The sequence below is a fragment of the Spermophilus citellus genome (genome assembly GCF_964194105.1).
Source record: "Spermophilus citellus genome assembly, chromosome: 8".
Lineage (NCBI taxonomy): Eukaryota > Metazoa > Chordata > Mammalia > Rodentia > Sciuridae > Spermophilus > Spermophilus citellus.
In genome coordinates, this window is record NC_138189.1 from 55,702,477 (window position 1) to 55,727,323 (window position 24,847).

Below are 24,847 nucleotides of genomic sequence, written 5' to 3' on the forward strand. Positions count from 1 at the left end.
AAACCAAATTCACAAGGAAAGCATCTTCTAAATCTTACTGCTGTAAGCTCATTTCCCTGAACTGTAATTATATATAATAAGAGACTTGATTTGACAACTCCTGTAATAACATGTGTGATGTGTGTGTGTATGTGTGTGTGTGTGTGTGTGTGTGTGTGTGTGTGTATTACCTTAAACTCTTGTGATGGCAAAACCTTTTTCCTCAAAGCTGATTGGTTATACATGTCTACAACAGTGCTTAAATGTGATCTTGCTATGCCAAGCTTTCTGTGAAGGAGGAATCTTTTTTATTTTAAGCCTTTTGGTACTGAACATGACATATTCATTTTTGTTTTATTATTTAAAAATAAATTTGTCTTGCTCCTTGGATCTCCCTGGCTTCAGCAATTTATTTTCATTTCCACTATAGATCATTAGGAATATATTTCAAAGACAGGCAAACAAAGTTCAAGTAAACGCTTATTTTTTTTAAATATTGCAGTTTCCAACCGGCATTGGGTGAGTATTAGATATTGTCAACATAAATTTATAGTTCCAAATAATGAACTGAATTCATAGATGTCAACTGATTTCCTTATTGCATTTATGTTGATTGTACCATCATATTTGTAGACTAATCTTCTGATAAAAAATTTAACTCTTTGGTTTATTTGGTATGTTTATCTATGCATTTTCTTCCTAACTATTTAGAACTCCTTTAATATTGTATCTTTATACATTTCCCCCATAAAGAAGTCAAGCTTTGTCAACAATGTACTACAAGTAATCTCAAAAATACAATGCCTATGTCATTTTCTCTCTCATTGAGCTCTCATCTTAATCTTAAAACAACAGACGATTAAGCTTGATTTTGAGGATCCTCTAATAAGGGTGTGATTGGATAAAATGGTTAACATGACATGTGCTTCCTTAGAGGTGAAGCTTTGCTATTGTTTGTTTCTTTGTTCCGCTTGTATATTTGAGTTTCTTTTCATACTTTATCTTTAATTTTTCCAAAAGCTTATGAAAATTTTGGTGAAAAATGTTGCTGCTTCAGTGCAGGAATGGAGCCTCTTTTCCTAAGTTATATAACTTGGTGAGTATTTTCACTTATTTTTCCTAATATCTATCTTATGAAACTAGACATTACCAGAAGTATATTTGAGAGCACAAAACACTATTTAAGTACATCAGAAAAACCAAAGCATATTGTGTTCACAGACGAAATGGAAGAACTTACACAGTCATTGTACTTCATAGAAATAAACCACTATCATTTTCAATTCAAAAAATATCATAGACTTACATCCAATTATGCACTTTTAGAGGTAATGAGGATATTAAGAATCATCTAACATAATACATCAACTTTACAAAAGAGAAAGTAAGTGGCATTTTATATTAGTAAAATAAAATTCCATATCTTCCTTCCTGAGTGTGCAGAACTAGCAAAAATCGTTGTGACAGCTAGTACACAGATGAAACGTATGATTGAGAGAAATTAAACAAAGGTTCCCCATATCTTGATTTATTATCTTAGAAACATTTAGAAAGCATCCACTTGTTGTAACCTATACTAAACACAAGTCACAACTGTTACTTATCTAATGAAGAGATAAGCTTGCATGTCTGCCTATTTCTTCCTATTTTCCTGACCAGCCCTTGAGGAGAAATGATTTATTATAATAAATAATAAATTACTTATTATTTATTATTTTTAAAATAATAAAATGAATAATAGAGGAAAGAAGAAAAATAGGATTTTGGAATATTCCAGTTTCATTCGAATATTAATTAACTTCTATATAATGGAATGTTGTTTATAACATCTTTTTTTTTTTTTTTTTAAAGAGAGAAAGAGGAGAGAGAGAGAGAGAGAGAGAGAGAGAGAGAGAGAGAGAGAGAGAGAGAATTTTTAATATTTATTTTTTAGTTCTTGGCAGACACAACATCTTTGTTGGTATGTGGTGCTGAGGATCGAACCCGGGCCGCACGCATGCCAGGCCAGCGCAGTACCGCTTGAGCCACATCCCCAGCCCTGTTTATAACATCTTAATAATACAAAGTCCTGGGCTGGGGATGTGGCTCAAGCGGTAGCGCGCTCGCCTGGCGTGCGTGCAGCCCGGGTTCGACCCTCAGCACCACGTACAAAGATGTTGTGTCCGCCAAGAACTGAAAAATAAATATTAAGATTCTCTCTCTGTCCTCTCTCTCTTAAAAAAAAAATAATACAAAGTCCTAATGGATACTCATTGAAATTGAAATTATTTATTAAAGTGAATGTAGTTGGATATTATTATGCCTTTTAATCTAATTTAGAACTAGAAATTCAAAACTATAAATATTCCTATTTTTAGGTTACTTCTTAATTTCTAATTTCCATATTTTAATGTTATGAACCATCTTCCAAAGCATCATTATTCTTTTTCTCTTTCTCACTCTTGCTCTCTCCTATCTTTTCTTTCTAATCTGATACTTTGGAACAGTACTAGGTAATACTGATTTCTTAACATAAGAAAGAGCAGAGACCCCTTGTATTTCTGTACTTTCCTTGACAGATAAGTTGATTGGCAGTTAAATAACTGCAGAGTGCCCTAAGCACAATATTTCACAGTACAAAAATAATATTCAGTTTTGTATTCTAGGTATCAAGTGGAAAAATGAAGATTCTCCTGGTCTTTCTAGGTCTTCTTGGTAATTCTGCTGCTATGCCAGTGAGTATTTTTTTTTTAAATATTAGGCCTTTTCTTTGTGTTCTATTGTTACATAGCTTGGGAATAGCTGTTGGGCTTATTTCAACTAAGGTTCTGCATTTGTCACTGATATTCTCTCAGTTCCAGATGCATATGCCCCGAATGCCTGGATTTAGCAGTAAAAGTGAAGAGGTATGTATGCTCAGTATTAGGGGAAAAGTTTCCCAGGGCCTTATCCTCTTAAGTTCAAAAAAATTAGAGTACTAGCAAAATTTCTCATGAATTATGAAATTCTTATTAAAATTTCTAATGAAAAAGGTAAAGGGAGGAAGCATTGCAAGTATTAAACTCTCAGATCAAGGCTAATTCCCTCCAGCATGATCCTATCTGGTTGCTTCAATATTTCTTTTTAAGTTAAAGATGGATTTATGTTAAAATTTAGTTCATATCAGCTTTTTGGATACTTTTGTTAGCTAGAAAAAGTAGTCACTTGTACCAAAGGTTGTTAGACAGTAGATGCTTAAGCATATAAATATCTTTTATATACTCATACAGGGATCACTAACCAAATTCAATGCAGATCAGAAAGAATCATCTTATCAGAGAATTATCTTGTTCTCAAATTCTGAACTTCAAATGAAGAGAACAGAACATTTTAAAACAACAAAGTAGACCAGATGTTTATATCTATCATTCTATATTGATTCTTCTGAAAATTCTAACGTAAAATGCCCTAAAAGTTTTTATATATACTTATTTTTAATCTGTGTGTAACTAGTAAAAGACATTATAATTTCTGTTCCTTAAAAATCAGAAATTCAACTTGCTTATCAATTGTGAATTAACTAAATAAAACCTTTTCAACATTAATGGATCCCTTTCATTGCAGATGATGCGTTTTGGTCCATTCAACTTTATGAATGCCCCACATGTAAGTTCTTCTTTATAGCATTTCTGAGGATTTCTTGTTTAAATCCAGATAACTACATTATAAGGTTTTACTTAGCTAATAGAGACATTAATAGCTACATACATTTTAATTACCATATAATTGCTATAAAAGTTTCAAAGGGGAAAGTCATTTCATTTGTCCCTCCTTGGTAAATTTTCCTCCTTTTCATTACTATTATTCTCCCATAAATCAAAATCATCCAGTAATTACAAGGGTTCTTCATATAAAAAAATGGTTCTAGGAAAATATCACAGATAACATATTCACAATAACAATAAAAATAGCATAATAAAAAATAACATAATAAATATTTGGGGGTAGTAAATTTTATTTGTATTGTCTTGACAGATAACACTAAAATTGTGAAAGAGTTTTTTTTTATTTTATTGAAATAAACGTGGATTATTCTTATCACTGTGCTAATTCTTAGAAAAAACTAGTACATGAATCAAGTGTCAGTTGTATATTTTAGTGTAATTTTCTAACAAACTTTCAAAACAACCCAACATGTCACTTTTGACTTTTGTGGCATGATGATGATGGCCATTGATGGCGGGGGGCGGGGGGGGGGGGCATGAACTTATCCAGTCATTCTCTCTTGAAGACCTTCGCCTAAAATCATCATCATTTTCAATATTCTCTCCCTCAATTTCTCTTTGGTCCAACTTTTTCACATCCTCATTCTTGGTTTTAGTGCCTTCCATCAATAACCTTTGTTTGATTGTATTATATGCATTGTCATATGTAATCATCCAGCAGATAGTAAGAGACTAATTAATGAAGACTGGAGAAAGAGACTGGCATTAAATCATGGAGGAAATCATGGGGATTGATATTGCAAGACTAACATCAATTCATAAATAATCATTTTCAGATTATAATGACTTTTGCTTTCCTGGTCAACCCTGTAACTGGGGAAATTCTGAAAAAAGCAGCATTAAAGAGGTTCCATCTGTAATCAAGAAATATATGCACCATATAAGGGTGTTTTCACAGAATTTTAATTATTTCTGTTTGGCAGTTCTTGTTCTTGTTGTTGTTTTGTCCTTTTTGCTTGTTTTTCTACTTTGCATTATAGTCACACTTACTTTATTTTCTTTTTCCTTTTTGTTATTTTTATCCTGCCTTATTACAAGTCACACTGGGTTTGAGTTTGACATCAAACTCCCTGGAACCTAACTTGTACACTTCTTTTTTGTTGCTGTTGTTGTTCTAATTAGTTATACATGACAGCAGAATGCATTTCAACTCACTGTACACAAATGGAGCACAACTTTTCATTTCTCTGGTTGTACACTCTACATGTGCAGTCATATATGTACCTAGGGTTATAACATTCATCTCATTCCACCAACTTTCCTGCCCCCATGCCTGCTATCCTTCCCTCCCTCCCCTTTGCCCAAAGTTCCTCCATTCTCCCCCATGCCCACCCCTCAACCCCCATTATGGATCAGCATCCACTTATCAGAGTGAACATTCGGCCTTTATTTTTGTGGATTGGCTTACTTTGCTTAGCATGATAATCTTCAACTCCATCTATTTACCACAATTTTATTCTCTTTTAATGCTAACTAATATTCCATTGTGTATATGTATCACAATTTCTTTATCTGTTCATCTGTTTAAGGGCACCTAGGTTGGTTCCACAGTTTAGCTACTGTGAATTGAGCTGCTATGAACATTGATATGGCTGTGTCACTATAAAGTATGCTGATTTTAAGTCCTTTGAGTATAGACCAAGGAATGGAATAGTTGGGTCAAATGGTAGTTCCATTCCAAGTTTTCTAAGGAATATCCATATTGCTTTCCATAGTGGTTGGAAGAATTTGCAGTGCCACCAACAATATATGTGTGTACCTTTTTCTTCACATCCTCGCCAACACTTATTACTGCTTGTATTCTTGATAACTGCCATTCTGACTGGAGTGAGATGAAATCTTAGAGTAGTTTTGATTTGCATTTCTCTAATTACTAGAGAAGTTAAACTTTTTTTCATATATTTGTTGATCCATTGTATATTTTCTTCTGAGAAGTGTCTCTAACTTTACACTGCTTACCTGAGTCAGGATTTCAGAGTTAGAAAATTATCAAATTCTGAAATAAACTTCTCATTGAATTCTGAGCTTTGGTTAGTTTGATTTTATAGAGAAGTTCATTTATGTAAAAAAGTTCCTGCTAAAGAGTCTGAAGCTTCCATTGTGGAGCCAAGTTCCATAGAATTTTTAAGCTCCTAGGATGGGTTTTGGAGACTAATATTAGAGGGTAGGGACAGTCTAAATATCAACCCTAATGTGGTTTCACTGTTTTTTGTTACTCTTTCAGATGGCACATATGGGCCTTTATGGAAATGGTTTTCAAATCCCTCAGCCATTTCCACAGTACCAGATGCCCATGTGGCCTCAGCCACAACCCAATGCATGGCAGAATCCTCCAGAACCCCAACACCAGACCAAGACTGATCAAACCCAAGAGACACAGAAACCCAACCAAACCCAGCCAAAAAATCCACCACAAAAACAGCCTTTAAAGCAGCCACCACAAGCCACAACTCAGGGCAAAGAAGAAACCCAACCTCCTCAGGTAAGGCTCACCCATAAAAAAAAAAAAAATCCCAAATCAAAGTCAGTAAAAGCCAAAAATGTATTTGGAGGTCCATATCATCCCTGAATACACACTTCCTCTGAAACTTAATACAGGTTCTGTTATATGTAATATGATATTGAGTTCTGACATTTATCCAAAACTGTCTGAAGAGTCAACTCCAACCTTGTTTGGTTCAAAATTATTCAAATACATTGACTTAAAGAAGATCCTTTTAAAATACAGAGTCAATATGGTATAACAAAAATGGCCGCGAGAGTAAGAGTCAAGAAATAAAGGTTTAAGTTCTACCCCCAAGTTTTATTGGTTTATGATCATGAGAAAGTCACCTCACCTTTATAGACAACTGTTTCCCCATGAATAAACTATATGGTCTCTAAGTCCTTTCTAGATCCACACTTAGATGACCTAAACTACTGCTCTAAAATAAATACTTCTTCTAGTATTTCAGATGACATAAGTGCAGTCCTGAAATAAGAAGATGTGCAAATGTTTTCTCAAAATCTCAATCAATGGTTTTGGGTCATTTATTATCACTTACAATTATAATACAGGAAATACAAAATTGAATAAAAAGACACCACTGGGTTTGAATCCTGGTTTCAATCATTCCCCTGCCATGAGAATCTGGGCAAGTGACTTACCTTCTATGAGTCTCAGATTCTTAAATAAAATGGAAATAATGAAGTACCTATCTTCCATGGTTATCTGAGCATTATATGAGTTTAACAATATATAATGTTAAGCACAGTACTTGAAACATAAAGGTTCAATATAGTAATTATTATTATTATCTCTGCCCTAAAATAAACACAGTTTAATGCAAAAGGAAATAAAAGACCCCCAAGATTCAAATAATAATATTCATTTTAAATTTATTTTTCTCACTTCCACATAACTCTGATTCTTTCTTTCTCTCAAGGCATTCCCACCATTTGGCAATGGACTATTTCCCTATGGCCAACCACCCTGGCCAATTCCACAGGTAAAAATGTTTTATCTTGACACTAGAAACAAAAAATAGTATTAGCAAGTTATATCTTAAATTAATACAAGTTCAGATGCTGTAATAGAATGCCACATTCTAATCAATAGAATATGAAACAAAAATTATCACATCTGTAACCATGCAGGAAAATGATAATTTTTGAATGAATTTTTTTGTTCAGACTAATTAATGGCATGAACACTGCCTAAATCACCAAACAGCTATGACCCCACTTCCCTATGAGATTACAAAACACAATGACTGTCTTCATTTAATGTAATGGGGAAATTGACTGTAAACAGAGTTTGAAAAACATAGGGTAAGCTATGATTAAGCTAAGATCTTGGGGGTGGGTTGTTGCTCAGTGGTAGAGCATTTGCCTAGTGTGTGTGAGGCACTGAGCTCAATCCTCAACACCACATAAAAATAAATAAATAAAATAAAGGTATTGTGTCCATCTACAACTAAAACTACAAGATCTTTTCATCATACCTTAGTGTTTCTAGTCACAGATACATCATAATACATAACCTTCCAAAATGATATTTATAAGAACACTCAAAGAATTATTAAAGATTTAAAATTATTAAATATTGAAATTACGTCATAGGCATTAAAATATGGATGGCAAAATAAACTATTTGAATTAAGTTAATAGTAAAGACTAGTTGTCTTAAAAAAAAAAAAAAAAAAACCTAAAACAACATCAAGAAATACTTGGTGACTGTACATTCAGCTATACCATGGATTTTTTGTTGTTGTTCACAACTCTAATGGAAAGAGCTTATCAACAAGAACAATTCATTTCAAGGAGTATGAGTTCCTTTCTTTTGTTGTTTTGTTCTACTTTTTGTTTTGTTTTTGATTTTTGCAGTACTAAGATTGAACCCAAAGGTTCTCTATCACTAAGCTACATCCCCAACCTTTTTTATTTTTTATTTTGAGACAGGAACTCCCTAAATTGTCCAGGCTAGTCTTCAATGTGGGATCCTCCTGCCTCAACCTCCTGAGTTGCTAGGATTACAGACATGCCACCACACCCAACTGAGTTCCTTTCCCCCACCCCCTTAAAAAAGCAACTTCCTTTTACTGGCCATAATAAACTAAAAAAATTAAAGCAATTCAAGGTAAAGATTTTTAAAATAGCATGATTCTCATGCCAAAGTAACTATTAATCTCATTTACATAGAACTTCTTGAAAATCTATCCCCCTACATGGCCTGTAGTCCCAGCTACTTGGGAGGTTAAGGCAGGAGAATTACAACTTCAAGGCCAGCCTGAGTAATTTTTTTTTTGTTTGTTTGTTTTTGTCTTATTTATTTATTTATTGCCAGGAATCAAATCCAGAGGCACTTAATAACTGAACCACATCCCTAGCCCTTTTATTTATTTATTTATTTATTTTTTTGTTTTGAGACAGGGCCTTGCTAAGTTACTGAGGGCCTCACTAAGTTGCTGAGGCTGGCTTTGAACTTACCATCCTTCTGCCTCAGCCTCTCCAGTTATTGGGATTGCAAAGCCTGAGTAATTTAATAAGACCCTGTCTGGAAAAAAAAAAAAAAAGAAAGAAAGAAAGAAAGAAAGAAAGTCTATAGGAACCAAACTACTTTTCTAAACCCTCCCACTTTGCAAATCACTGAGCAGAAATTCATCCTCCAAATTTGATTAGGAAAATTGACCCTAAATATGATGCACACATTCTAAAAATAACATTATTCAATCTCTATTACTAGATGTTCAAATATGAATGTTTAATATCACTCAAATCTCAATTTCAATACCTTTATTTTTTCCTCCCTCCCTATCTCCCTCCCTCCCTCCCCTCCACAGTCTCCCTCCCCCATGTGTGGAGTGGTGTGTGGCAAGGTGTGATGAGGGGGTGGAGGTTAGGAATGCTGGAAGTAGTAGGGTGGAGTGATGGCTAACATATGTGGCTATACAAGGTATTTTGAGTAGGATAACTCTTTATAGTTAGTGAGATCTAATGACTCAGAAGCTAAAAGTTCATATTACGAACATCCAATACTGACTTGAGGTAATTTAACGTACCTTCAGTCCTATAAACAATGGCAGCATAAGGGGGTTTTCTCTTGTATTCCCTGTGTTTTTCACCTTTCAGAGGGTACCGCCACCACGTTATGGACGTCTACCACTCAGCAATGAAGAAGGAGTAAGTTACATTCTCTATTAGAAATTACAGTCTATTAGGTACTATTTTTTTAATATTTTTTAGGTGTAGATGGACACAATACCTTTATTTTATTTTTATGTGGTGCTGAGGATTGAACCCAGTGCCTCATGCATGTGAGGCAAATGCTCCACCACTGAGCCACAACCGCAGCCCCAGCCATAACCACAGCCCTAAGGTAATATTTTTTAATCTACATCTAGTAAGAAAGCTCAAATCCAACATATGAACTTTCTATAGCTCACGTTCCCAAAACTTAAAAAAAAAAAAAGTGAAATGAATCAAGTCAGTAGCCTAAGTAAAATGTGACACATCATTTCTCTTCTACATGCATTGAAGGATCTCCCTCACACACTTGCTAAGAAAGCTAATAAGCTCAGACAGTAATAAACAGAGAAGGAAGTTAAGAGCATCATACAATGTTATTTTCAGAATGGAATTTAATGATCATTTAGATCCCTCGTTGTATAAATAAACTGAAGTCCAGACAAGATAAATCACAATTTAGTTTTGTCTACTTACTTAGTGGATGAACTGGACCCAGAATCTAAGTCTTTTGATATCCAGTCCAATCTTTTTTTACTACCTCACACTCTGTCACAGGGTAATATACTCTTAAAATATTCCAGCACCATGTCATTTTAGCAGTTATGGCATAAGACCCCACCCCTAGAGCTTATTTCCTCTTTTTCCCTAAATGTATGATATGTGCTTAGTGAAATGCAGAACAATTTGGTGAGGAGAGAGAAAAAGTGTCCTTAAACCAGTTGATAGTGAAGATTACTAAGTCAATGATGATATATACTTAAATATTAGGGCAATGGTTGTAGCTCAATGGAAGAGTGCTTGTCTAGCATGTGTGACACTAGGTTTGATTCTCAGCACCTCTTATAAATAAATAAAGCTATATCCCCAACTAAAATTTTTTTTAAAAAATAAAGTACTTTAAATATTGTAAAAACCCAAAATAAAAATGATGCATATAATTACATGCAATCTAACCTAAAAATTGGTACTTCAGATTTTCTCAAATATAACATGAGAAAATGAAACAGAATAATCCAGGCAATTAGTATAGACATTAAGTCCATATTCTACCAGTTGGGGCCACTGCCACCATCGCCAGAATGATGGGGATTGCTTATCATTCATCTTTCACACAAATGGGGATAAAAATACTTTTTCTTGGAATTGAATTTGTTTTAAAACAAAAACTAAGTTACCTAAATGCTTCACAAATGTCTAGAAATTTACAGAGTCTATGATGATTAAATCATTAAATGACCATTTATTACACACTTCCTACTGTGCTAGATACTGGAAAACTAAGATGAGAAACGTTTCATTCAAAAATTTCACATGGGAAAATCAAGCGGGAGAACCCAGGAATATAAGCAACTGAAATTCAGTGGGATGATTATTATGACAAAAATTGGTATTGCTGTGGACACCTGGCAGTAGAGCCTAATTATGCCCATGGAAGTCAGTACAGACAGTCAAGTTGAGTCCTGAAGGATGAGTCAAGTTTGCCAGAAAGGATAAACATGTAGGTGGGAGAAGGTTGGATATAAAGAAGCCATGTGCAAAGGCATGAAACATTTACGTTCATAAAGAGAACTGAGTTTCCAGAAAACTAATAGTAACAGTGATTTACAATTGCATTAAGTACAAGGAGGAGGAAATGAAGCTGAATGTAATACTTATAGCTCAGACAATCATTAAAAATTATTGTTATTATTATTATCATCATCATCATCATCATCTTATGTATAACACTTATTATCAATTCCCAAGTTCCAGGCACAGAACTTTATACATGTTGTCTCGTTTGACCCTCATAACAAGCTATAAAGTTGATATTATTTTATTATTATCTCCACATTACAAATGAATAAACTGAGGTAAGTCAAGAGTCACAGTACTAACACTTGTAGAATACAGATGTTAACCCACATCTGTCTAGAGCCCCATTTTTTAGCACTAAGCTGTACTGCTTTCTATTTTATGCTAAAGGGTTTATATTTTATCCTGTAAGGTGTAAGGAACTTTAAATACATTTATATTAAAAGAGGAAAGTGGAAGGATTTCCACATGCCCATCCCTAGCCTTCACTACTCTGATAGCAATTAAGAGGCAAGATTAGAGGAAAGTAAGATTACATATAGAGCAGGCATTAAGAAAATCATTAAAACAGTTCAGTAGTACTGGGGATAAAGATGAGACAATATGAAAGTTTAGATTTTCTAGGACTTGGTAGTTAATTGGAGAAATAAGGGTTAGAGCAGAAATCTGGGAACTCGGTTGATTGTACTTCTTAAATATAGAATGTTGAAGGAGGTTTTAGAGGAGATGATCCCAGTTCTAGGTATATTCAATTAAAAGTACTCACAAAATCGTTAGTGAAGCAGCCTCGCTGTCTTACCCTCAAGAGAAAGTGTTGTAGGCCTTTGGGGGTTATCAGTATGGATTCCTACTGGAAGTATTAGCATGCACTCTGCTCCAGGTATGTGTGTAAAACAAGAACAGCAGAGTAAGGAGGATAAAGTATAGAACAAAAAAAATATTTTTTTAACCCTCAGATTTAAAATCTAGGCCTAATGGTCAGAAAGAATACCAGAAGAGAAAACCAAAAATGGGCAGACAGGGTCATGGAAAAAGAATAATCAAATTTCAAGAAATAAAACACAGCCAATTAAGTTGAGAATGTGGCTGATAAGATTTCCCTATTACACTATAAATTTCCAAGCAACACCATGGTAGGAAACAAAGAATAATTATTGATTTCCATTTCCTTTCCTACAGAATCCTTATTTTGGATATTTTGGATATCATGGCTTTGGAGGTCACCCCCCTTATTATTCAGAAGAGATGTTTGATGATATTGAAAAACCCAAAGAAAAAGATCCTCCTAAAGCTGAGAGCCCACCCGCAGAACCCTCAGCTAATTCAACAGTTACTGAGACTAATTCTACCCAGCCAAATCCTGGAAGAAGTCAAGGTGGAAATGACACCTACTCAATAGGAAATAATGCCCCAGTACCCAACACTGGGAGCAACCCTACAGCTCAAAATGGTGTCTTCCCACCCCCTTCAGTTAATGTTTCAGGCCAGGGAGGGCCCAGAAGTCAAATCCCATGGAGACCAAGTCAGCCAAATATTCATGAAATTTACCCAAATCCTAACATCCGAAATCCTCCTACTGGAAGACAATGGCATCCCACTGGTACTGCCATGGGACACAGACAGTACGGGCCTTTATACCGAAATCAACAAGTTCAACGGGGTCCTCGGTGGAATTCCTTAGCTTGGGAAGGCAAACAAGCAACTCGGCCAGAAAATCCAACTTATCGTAAAGCTTATCCTCCCACTTCAAGAGTCAATTACCCCAATTATGCAGGAAATCCAGCAAATTTCAGAAGAAAGCCTCAGGCGACAAATAAACACCTTATGGGAACCAATGTCGTACCCTTGGGCCCCAAACAGGCTACTGTTGGCCGCAATGAAAAAATTCAAAATCCACAAGAAAAATCATTAGGCCAAAAAGATAGAATAATCAGTCCTACAAAGGATACAGCTGGTGTTTGGAAAACCTCTCAACATTATGGAGTTAATAAACCAAATTATAAATCACCTCGCCCCGAGGACAATATGCTAGGTCCAAATTTTAATTCTATTAATCAACGTGAAAATTCTTATTTTCCAAGAGGAGATTCCAGAAAAGCACCAAGTTCTGATGTACAAACCCAAAGTCAGAATTTGCCCAAAGGTATTGCTTTAGAACCAAGAAGAATCCCATATGAATCAGAAACTAATCAGCCTGAATTAAAGCACAGTACACAACAGCCTGTATACCCTGAAGAAATTCCCTCTACTACAAGAGAACATTTTCCTACTGGAAGAAATACTTGGAGCAACAAAGAAATTCCTCCATACTTTAAGGAAGATCCTGGGAGGCAAGAAGAACATTTGCCACAGCCATCCCAAGGCTCTAGAGGAAGTGTTTTCTACCATGAATATAACCCCTATTATCCCAGGGAAAATTTACCATACATTAGAAGCAATACCTGGGATGAGAGAATTGATTCTCCCAATACTATAAGGCAACCAGAAAATCCACGATACTCTATGAATACTCGAGTCCAGAAAGAGAGAGTCCATTACAATGAAGAGGACCCAATAGATCCAACTGGAGATGAATCTTTTCCAGCACGAAGTAAATGGGGTGAGGAAGAGTTGAGCTTTAAAGGAAGTCCAACAGTGAGGCTCTATGAAGGCGAGCAATATGCTCCAAATCAACCAAAGCAGTATCCTCCCTCTTCCTTAGATAATCCATCAAAACCCAGGGAAGACTTTCCTTATAGTGAATTTTATCCCTGGAGCCCAGAAGAGACTTTTCCATCATATAATCCAGGTCCCACTATATCACCACCTGTGGAGAACAGGGGCTATTATGGTAATAATGCTATTGGAGAAGAAGAAAGCACTTTCTTTCCTTCATGGAACTCCTGGGACCACAGGATTCAACCCCAAGGACAGAAAGAAAGAGAGTCATATTTCAACAGAAATTTCTGGGATCAGGCAACAAATTCACAGAAAGCTAGTCTACCAGACCAGAAAGAGAACAATCCCTATTCCAGTAATACCCCAGCCGGGCTTCAGAAAAATCCAACATGGCAGGAAGGTCAGAATTTGAACTATGACATGCAAATTACTAGTTTAAATTCACCAGAGAGACAACATTTGGCTTTCCCAGACTTCATTCCTCAAAGCTACCCATCAGGACAAAAAGAAGCACGTTTATTTCACCACAGCCCAAGAGGTTCTTGCTGTGTTAGTGGCTCCACGGGACACAAGGACAATCCACTGGCTCTTCAAGATTACACTTCATCCTACGATCTTGCACCAGGGGAGAACCAAGCCACCAATCCTATGTACACAGAAAGTAGTCTTACCAAGCATACAAGACCTATTGTCTCCCCAACAAACATTCTCCCTGGTCAAAGAAACAGCTCAGAGAAGAAACTGCCTGGGGAAAGCCAAAACACAAGTCCTTTTAGAGATGATGTGTCCACTCTGAGAAGGAATACACCATGTTCTGTAAAGAATCAACTGGACCAAACAGGAATGATGTCCTCTTCTGAGACCAGCTCTCCTCAATCAAAAAATATACCGTGTCTCAAGAATGATCTTGGAGGAGATGGGAACAATATTCTAGAACAAATTTTTGAAGGAAACCAGCTCAATGAAAGATCTGTTGCCCTTACTCCTGAGCAACTTGTTATTGGTACCATTGATGAAGGCTCCAAGCCTGAAGGCATTCAAAATGAAGTCCAAGAAAATGAGGGTGAGAGACAGCAACAAAGACCACCTAGCATCCTGCACGTACCATGCTTTGGCTCCAAATTAGCAAAGCTTCACTCTTCCAGCACTGGAACTCCATCTAGCAATGGAAGGCAAGGCCAATTTGATGGGGATCTAACTATACCTACTGAAAATCCTAATACATTGGTTGGGTTAGCTACTGAGGAACCATTTAAGAATATAAATGTAGACCAACTAAATGCAGATGAACACATTCCATTTGAATCCTTTCAAAGAGGGACCAATCCACAGGACCATATACAAGACTGCTTATTACTTCAGGTCTAGGAATTATTTTAATCAAATGTTCTTGGGGAAGGAAAATAACTAATATTCTATACCAATGGTTCACAAACTTCCTCCCCACCCCAAGACTTAATTATATGACCCTCTTGGTGATCCTTAAGTTTCCCCCATCAGTAGGAATAGTGGCTCAGGTGAAGTTAATGAGATTGAGCCTCTGGGGATAGTTGGATCCAGCACTTTCACATATTAAGTGCAGACATAAGAAAGAGCATGAAGGTCATGACCACCCCTGCCCTGAAACTTGGAAACCACTTCTCTAGATTTGTTCCTTTTTTTTTTTTTTTTTTTGATGATTCTTTTTTCTCCTTACTTACAAAATTGTCTGGTTTTGCATGTCTGAAAGGCAGATGAACTTTTCATTTTATATATGGAGGTCTAAATATCAGTTTAGTTGTGATGCACTCTATATTTCTTTTGTGTGTGTTGGTTTTTGTCGGGTTTTTTCCTAGTTAATATTCTTGGCATTTTTTAAATTCCAATGCCTCTCTCTTTACCTTTATCATTTACTTTCTTACCTTTATTCTTTTCTTTCTCCCTCAACCATTCTATATTTACCTTTCTAATTTTTCTTCTCCATCTTTTTCTCTATCACTTCTAACATCCTAAGAAAGCTATCTTTAACCATTATTAGCTTCTTCTTTATGTTCACCTCCTCCATTATATGTTCCTTTCTCTTCACTTTCTATCCTGTCTCCCAATGTATCACTTGCCAATTAATCACTGTTCTCTGACTCCTTTCTTCCCCTCAATTTCTCTTTTTCCTGCTATGCCATTTTCGTATCTTAAGACTGAATGTCACTTCCCCACTTTTTGTATCTAAATTCAACTCTAATTTTTTCTTGGCTAAGCCAAACTGTCAGTGTAGGGTATATTTAGGAAATCACAGACACTGATACCTACTTATGTTTTTAACTTTTTATGATCTCTATCAGGTAGACAGCTCAGTTAGAGAAATATATTCTAGGAGAAGGGAAGACAGGTTAGTTACTAGAACTAGCAGCCTAGGGGAAAGGGTTAGAAAAGTAGAGAATGAAGAATGAAAAAATTGTCACTCTGGGACTATACATCCAGAAAAATAGAGTAGGTTTGCCACACGCCTATCACCAATTTGGAATCTGCAAGATCTATATAGGATATTTCAGAAACACTATCTCATGCAGATAAGACATTAAATGTTTAGTTTTCTTTACTAATGCAGTATAAGTGGTTACACCAGCATATACTACCACTAACATGCTTATTCTCCATATCCTTGTAGAATTATTCACAGGCACAGTTTCTTGGTGTTTTGATTAAATAGTGTAAATTATTTTGTAAAGTAGTTATTTCTATATTGTCTTGCTTAGAATACATCTGAGTTTTTAAATTATTATTATAATATATTTTAATTTTACTAAAGGCATTTTGGCCTATTATCTGGATGGTGCTTGTGTGGAGGAATAAAATTCTCAAAATTACCTAGAAAATTAACTTCTAATCCTAAGGAGTTTCTTGGGAAAAAAAATTCCCAGAATATATTTCATAAGATCTCAGAAAATTAGGGAAAAACAATGTTAAAATTTCCTGAGAAAAGAAACTTTGCCCTTGAAGTACCTAGCACAGTGTCTTGACTGTAGAAGGTACCCAGTAAAGATTTTTCCATTGACTGATTTTTTTAATGGTTTTTCAACACTTGCATGAAAACACTATAGTCTACTTTTCCTGCAGGTGAAATGTACGGGATGCTGAATAAGGATACCACATTCTGTAGCTTTATACATTCAGCAACATTTGCTTCATAGAATTACAGATTATGTATGCCATCCGCTAGTTGCTAATTCCTCCCCATGTCACTAGTTTTACACTATCAGATATTAAAAAGTCATTAACTTAATCTGTATAAAACTGTCTTTTGAGAATTACACTCTCAAAACATTTCACCACTTTTTTAAAACAATTTTTATCTCAATGTGAATACTTTCGCTGTGAAATATATTTCATCAAAACATGAGTCACATAGTTATTTTGGCAAATAAGTTGACACATCTACATCTGTAAAGTACTACTGCTTAAGTTATCATCTGAGATGTCTGCTAAGGCAAAAATGGAAAAGCACTGTGCGACTAAAAATATCTACTGAATTTGAGAATATACTGTAAAAAGAAGGGGAAGTATTCCTGTAGAAAATGACTTTATCTCATGTTTCTGCAAGCCTCAATACCAGAACTGAGTTATTTATATTTTAAAAAATTAATCACTGTGTGCCCTAAGTTAGGGTGCACACAGTAAAGATGGAAGGCTCTGAAAACAATCCCCTTGCTCAAGCATCCCCATCCCGCCACTACAGCCCCACTATAATGGTGAATTTCTACATCTAGCAGTCATCACCTGCTGATTTTAAATGACTGGTTATAACCTTTAGTCGATAAAGTAAATAAAAAGAAGAAGATAATATCAGAGGATTACAAACACAGAAGATAATACAGCAAGACTAATATACATCTTGCCTTATAATGTTTCTGTCACACAGTCTGTGATGGACTTTTCTAGAGGCATTGGTCCTGATGATGAAGAAATCTTTCTGTCACTCTATGTGAGAGGTAGGATGATGAAATGTAGGGTTCCACAAAACCTCTGAAATTTAGCCTAGAAATCACTTTCATGGAGATTCTTTCTTTGGCTTTTTGAAGCACCTAGGGATGCAGATAACAGGTCTTACTTTGTTCATTCACAGCAGTCTTAACTTTCCACATCTTTAACAAGAACTTTGAATTATTTATTACTTACTTGCAAATCTCTACCCATCTGTTTCCTCTTTCCTCACTTACTCCTGTCTCCTTCAGTCATGACCATAACAAACCTAAAAAAGACCCATCTTGCCCTTTGGAAACCAAACTTCATTTCTAAAAACCAGAAATAATATACTTAAAATCAACAGGCCTGTCCCTCCTCCACAAAACTATAAAGGTTCAGGGTGACCCAAGCCAACAGCTAATTAAAACTCAGAAGAAAACTGCACTTGATGGAAAATAGAATATCACCATTTCACAAAAGAATATAGTGTTTGGTTATACCCACCTGCCTCTTCAAATCACTCCATTCCAATAACAGTCACTGTACCTTTTTTTCCCTTTGAATTTATAGTTAATGCAATTTAGAAACAATTCAGCAGGTAAAAATGAAAATTCCAATTCTAGCAGCAGGGAACTCTTCAAATGAAGAAGCAAGGAGGAAGCCAAACTATAATTTGATACAGACAAAAACTGTAAATAGATCAAGGTGACTGGTCACCTCCCAACCAAGGTTCCCTGCTCTTAAAGTGTCCCGTTTCATCTGCCTGAGCAACTAGCACCCTCCCATTTCTGCATTTCATCAGAGCCTATATATTAATTACCTCCGAACTTATCCAAATAACCATATCTCCTTTATTTCTGCACTGTATGACACATGTATTTGCTGTAGCTAAATCTGGTAAAAAGATTTTTCTCAAGTGTTGACTAGTATGTAGTATTCCCATATCATCCACTATTCCCTTAAAGAGTGTGTCTAATCATAATGTATTTAGTGAAGGATAATTGCAGAAATTTTTGTTGGTAGAGGACCTTTTCAGTACCTTAGTTATTAAAACAAAGTGGCAATTGCCTCCTTTAACTAGGATTTAGGCTGTTTTCTGACAGTGATGCTTGCCATACCAGCATTTCTCATGTTTTAATGTGCACATGAATCTTGGTAAAATGCAGATTTTAATTCAGGAAATCTGGAACAGGGTCCACTGTTCTGTAGTATTAACATGCTCCCTGGTGATGATGGCTTAACCTGTTAGTAGATAAAACTTGGCATCGCAAAGTGCTAGGCGGTTTCCCTTAAGTATGTAATAACTGCCCATTTACCAGGGAAGAGACAGAAAGGTCTTGATCACTAAAAAAACTAAATAGCATCAATTTGAGAGGAAGTGTATAAATGAAGCATATAAGTGAGAAATCTAATAGATAACAAAAAGAAAGAACAGGGTGACCCTCTCTATATTCCTACATCTATGTTATACTTCCTCCTGGCTCTTTGCCTAACTCATATAGTTCTAGAATTTTCTACTCTCATCTGTGAAAATCCTATTCAGTTAAAATATTTTCCAAGATTATCCCAACCCTAATATCCTAGGTTTCCCTGAAAGTTCACAGTACATCATTTTTATATTTAATTACATTTGTCCTGTATCATGTGCTCATTTATTCCTGTTAGTTTTGCCTATAGAAGTAGTAGGATAATTTCTAAAAAGTGAGGTCAGTTCTTATTTCTCTTATGTATCACTCATAGCTACTGGCACTGTGCTGGGCACAGAGTAGAGGTTAAGTAAACTTCACCTTCTCTTTAAATACATAGGTAAATAAATAAAATTTTATAATTTCCCCCAAATCAATAATTGAAATACTAAAATTAATAATCACTAACGTTTTTACAATTTAAAATATACACTGTTTGTAGAACATCTAGAAAATACTAAGAAGTAAAGGGAAACAAAATAACATTTGGCCTATTTCCCTCAAGTCATTTCTTATGTATGTGTAAGGGGTTGCTCCTAAAGTCATTCTTTTATGTAATATCCTAATTTTTCTCTTTGCATTGTATAAGCAATTTCTATAAGATTAAAAATTTTTTAATTTCATTTTTATTGTCTGTAAAATATTCTCAAGTATATCTATATTATCATTCCCTTATGATAACATTAAAGCTACTTATAAACTTTTGCTGTCATAAATAATGTCATGATAAATATCTCTTTACCTCTTTGTCAGTAATTCTGGTTATTTCCTCAGAATTGGAAATTGTCTAAAAATGTGTTCAGAAAGAATAATTGAGAGCACTAACTTTTACAGTCTTGAATCCAATCATCAGTTCCCCCTATACTACTTGAAAAACTTTAAGCAAGTTAATTCTCTTCACATTTCAGTTTTATCATTTGTAAAATGAAGATAGTGAATTTTTCATAGGGCAGTAAACATTAGTTAAAAATGCATATACATTGTACTTCATAAATTAGCCACTAGGTGGAAGTGGAAGATTATAATTCCAAAGCCAAGCAACTCCCTACTGCAGCAGAAGCAATTTCTCCAGCTGCACCACCGAACAATTTAATCATCATGTCTGGGGGTAGGATGCAGTAATCTGCTTTAATGAGTCCTCCAAGTTATTCTCATGCCACTTTAAAGCTTTAGGATCACTGATCTAACACATATCTACATTTTTCATTGGTTTGTTGCTTTGGCAGAGACAAAAAACAACTGAAATATAGTAACAACTGCAATTTACACAGTATTGTTGACTGCTATTAACAGCTGTACTGTCTCATACAAACATACACACATACAAAAATACATACATACATATGGGGTATATCCTAATATTTGTAAAAATCTGCAATATATTATTTTTATTTCCATTGTTTAAATGAGGAAACAACTTTCAATTGAATTAATTTGCCCAATGTCATTTAGTCTGTATTCCAATTTAGGCCATGGATTTACCCACTAGACTATATAATACACTGCTACTCCAAAACAAAGACCTGGAAGGTCCATTAAAGAGTAATTATTCTATCTCACTGTTCTCAGGTCAAGAAGTATGTGCATGTCTACTTATGAGGTGCATACATCTGTATATTTGTGATTGTACAATTGAAACTATGGTTCATTTTTAATATCAAGTCACATAACACCATTAAAAATGACAATAGTAGGGCTGGGTTTGTGGATCAGTGATAAAGCATTTGCCTAGCACTTGTGAGGCCCTGGATTCAATTCTCAGCACTACATATAAATAAATAAAATAAAGTTCTATCGATAACTAATTTTTTTAAAAAATAACAACAGTCTTAAACTGAAAACTGGGTGTTTGGCTTGGCACAAAGAAGCATTACTCTAATTGCTAATTCATTTTTTTTTAATCTGGCTGGTGCTGAGAATGCTCATTGGACAAACGGCTTACTTATAAAGACCTATGCAGATGGGAAAAAAAAAAAAACATTTCTTACCAAAGGTACCTACTTTTGCCTGTCTTTTAAAAATATCATCCATTTAATTCAAATTTTAAAAGAGCATATAGAAGCTGGGCATGGGGTGCATGCATGTAATTCCAGCTACTCAGGAGGCTGAGGCAGGAGCATCACAAATTCGAGGCCAGCCTGGCAACTCAGAAAGACCCTGTCTCAAAATTTTAAATAATTTTTTTTGAAAGGTGGGGTGCTGAGAATGAAGCTCAGTGGTAGAGTGCCTCTGGGTGCAATCCCCAGTCAATCACAAAAAGTGCACAAATGATGATAGACTTAAGGACAAGTAAGTGAATTGGGTGCATTAACCTCAAAATGCCACATGAGTTGCATGAAAATGTTACAGAAAACATGACTAAGAACCTCAGCTGATGTTTGTTAAAATATAGGTGAGTAAAAAAATACATAAAGTATAGAAGAGTGATTGAGAATTATCATTATCATTTACTAGACTAGTGAACAAGTCAAACTGCTACTTACCCACTGAGTTAGCTTTCTCCTTTACAATATGAAAGTAATATCCCAAAACTTATTATAAGGATTAAATGAGATGACATATATAAATTATTTGGCATGTGAAGAATGCAATGTTCAATATCATCATTAAATCAGATAGATCATAATTAGGTATTATGTTAATTCAAACCCTGCAGATATCAATTGTGAGATAAATTTAAAGGTATAAGAGATCTTTTAGGAAAATATCTGTCAGGAAAAATGGGGAGGCAGCATTAACTCTCATTTAGGAGTCATCAGCTACTCTGGATTTTTATTGAATGAGTAAATATTTATAAGGAACTTAGACTGACACTTAATGCTAAATTGTTATTAACTTGGTTATCTTAGAATTTAACTGAACTCCTGGGGCTGGGGCTGGGGCTCAGCGGTAGTACACTTTCCTGGCATGTGTGAAGCACTGGGTTTAATTCTCAGCACTGCATATAAAAAAATAAAGGTCTATCAACAACTAAAAAAAATTTTTTAATTTATCTGAACTTCTGAAAGAAAGAAGACTTGCAGGATTATAAATTTGCCATCCATTTCCATCTAGCATTTAATAAGGTAAAAATGCTAGAATAGGATCATTTATACAAGAATTGACAATGTAATAGCAAAATAATTTCCTATTGTGTACACAGAGAAACTACAGCAAAGATGAAGGGAGAGTAAAAGAACTTCTTAAAAGCAGTATTCCATAAATTCTCATAACGTTTTGGAGTCTATTTCTTTGACTTTATCACTTTCTGCCAAATAATTATAATTCTTTATGTACATATACTGTCTCAACACATGTTCTTCATTCATTCAACAAATACATATTTAGAGCCCCTATGTACCAGACAAAGTTCTAGATGCTAGGAACATAAAAATAGGCAACATTAAATTGCCTGCCCTTGTGGAGATTACACTCTAATAGGGGGAAACAGACCAGAAACATGATAAATAGGTAAACTATATAAGTCTGCTTGAAGGTTATAAATATATGGGAATAATAAATCAAAATAAAAGAACGAGAGGTTTTTCCTAATTAAAATTTTAATTTTTTATATAGGGTGGCTCTCACAGAGAAGAACTGAGCAGAAATCTAGGGAGTGAGCAATAATGGTGACTCTCTTAAGCTTAATCACCATAGAACATTTCTGTGCAATAGGTTAATAGTCAAAAAATGTTTACTAATTAAATGAAATCCAAAAACTTAGTTGCAACCACATTTTAGATCAAAGTTCAATAAATAATGGATGTATCTTTAGTATATGAAAACTATTATTCCTACTGACAAACCATAGTCCCATCCTTATCCCTAAAGAAAAGCTAAATATCAATATAATCACAATAGAAGTTACCAAAACAACTATCATTATTTTTAAAAAGGAAATAGGGCTTGGGTTGTGGCTCAGTGGTAGAGTGCTTGCCTAGCATGGAGGCACTGGGTTCAATTCTCAGCACCACATATAAATAAATATCCATGGACAACTAAAAAAAGGAAACAGAAGACTGCCTCTTAGAGAAATTGACTTTTACTAATCACCCATCCACTACTTTAAATAAAGACTCAGCATTTACTTTCCACCGAACCCTTAGATAGGTATAACATTTGGCCCTAGCTCTTGCCATAAAGTTTTATGTGCCATGAAGACCTTGCCTTTTTATTAATTGTAGGTGTAAAATCACAAAGCCACCTCAAATATGTACAAATATGAATTCAGTGATTAATGCATCATTACATTGTACTTACACACTAATTATTCATCAAATTGTATTTAATTCACATATAAGAAAGTTAACACAAATAAAATTTTTTAAATATTTATTTTTTAGGTGTAGATGGACACAACACAATGCCTTTATTTTTATGTGGTGTTGAGGATCGAACCTGGGTCCCACCCGTGCTAGGCGAGCGCTCTACCGATGAGCCACAATCCTAGCCCCTAAATGTTTTCCAAATAAATTATTTCACACAGGTACATGCTTATGAATCTATTTAATTGTTCAAACTGTACTAGAGAATACATATTTTGGAATACATATTTCATTAAATTCAGTTGCAACACAGATGATTTCTAATGGGAATTTCTTACACTAGTCAGATTGTCAAAAAAATTTTCTTATCAACAAAAGAAAAATTGTTTTACCTCTTGCAAAGTCTATGTGTCATATCAGAACACATTTTTCTTTTCTTTTTTGGTGGGACTGAGGTGGTACTGAGGGCCTCATGCATGACAGGCAAGCAGTCTGCCACTGAGTCTCATCCCCAGCCCTCGAAATAAATTTTTCAACGATGCATTTAATTATATCACTTTTAGCAATCTTAGAGATAGCATTTTATATTATTTTATAACTGGTTCCAAATAATTGGTTTTCCAATTATTTTTCTACTGAAGGCAATATAAATGACCTCTGTTTACACATGTATTTTCTCTACACAGTGAAACTTTTGAAAAAGAGAATAGGATATGCAAAAGCTCTGACTCTCCAAGGCAAAGCAAAAACAAAACGAAATAAAACAAAAACAATGAAAGGCATTTAATTTATGCCTCTTGATTTTTTATTTTTAGTCTTCGAGTTTTATTTCCTCCCTTCATCTATTTTTTTATCCTTTCAGAAAAATTATAATTGACTGATTTTAATACTTAGAGTTGAGAAGTAATTACCTAATAACAATGTTATTATTTCAGTTATTTTGAGGGAAAATTGGTTTACATCACCAAAAAAAATCTTAATTTCAAATTTATAGCCAGTAAATATACTAAATTTCTGGATCAAAATGGAGAGCCTCTCAAGAAGAGTTGTGCAGTCAACAATGACTTAAATTAGTCAGGATAACAGGAATCTGGAGTCAAAGCTGTTTGTACCATTTTGGTCTTACCACCATATGTAAGTGGGACCATAGCTGTATAGCACTTGTTTCTATCATAAGTGTAGCAGGTCTCTGTAGCACTGTCTTCTTCACAGATATTGCTCTGAGAGGCAGTAACCACCTGATTATCCAGCTCCACTTCTGTGGGATCACATTTTTTACAGCTGAAAAACAAATAGAAGTCCCCATTAAATGCTATCTCAAAATATGTATGACTATGCAGTTTTATCTCAAATCAATTAGTTGTTGCAGCTCTGACTTCTAATAAAGGATGCCTTTTTTCAGAACTAACCAGCTCTACAATACAGAATAGTATGAGATTTTTCAACCTTGATATACAAAAATTAGTTGAAAATAAACAATACATTTAGTTATATCTACACCATACAGCAATTTTTA

The 24,847-nt window shown here is 34.8% G+C and overlaps 2 protein-coding genes across 3 annotated transcripts in view; one reads left to right on the top strand and one right to left on the bottom strand.

Annotated features, from left to right (window-relative positions):
• Window positions 1–1,021: 1,021 nt before the first annotated feature.
• ENAM (enamelin) lies at window positions 1,022–15,050 on the top strand (the record flags this gene model as incomplete). The annotated part of the gene is made up of 8 exons (XM_081304357.1): window positions 1,022–1,075; window positions 2,625–2,693; window positions 2,820–2,864; window positions 3,562–3,603; window positions 5,947–6,204; window positions 7,148–7,210; window positions 9,333–9,383; window positions 12,204–15,050. The coding sequence occupies 8 exons, from the start codon at window positions 1,022–1,024 to the stop codon at window positions 15,048–15,050; spliced, it is 3,429 nt and encodes a 1,142-aa protein (XP_081160483.1).
• Window positions 15,051–23,555: 8,505 nt separating this feature from the next.
• Window positions 23,556–24,847, bottom strand: part of JCHAIN (joining chain of multimeric IgA and IgM) — a 37,450-nt gene continuing 36,158 nt past the window's right edge. For both annotated transcript variants that reach the window (XM_081304905.1, XM_081304906.1), the window contains exon 4: window positions 23,556–24,612. In XM_081304905.1, coding sequence (XP_081161031.1) covers window positions 24,402–24,612 — 211 coding nt within the window. In that variant the 3' untranslated portion in view covers window positions 23,556–24,401. The remainder of the gene's footprint in view (window positions 24,613–24,847) is intronic.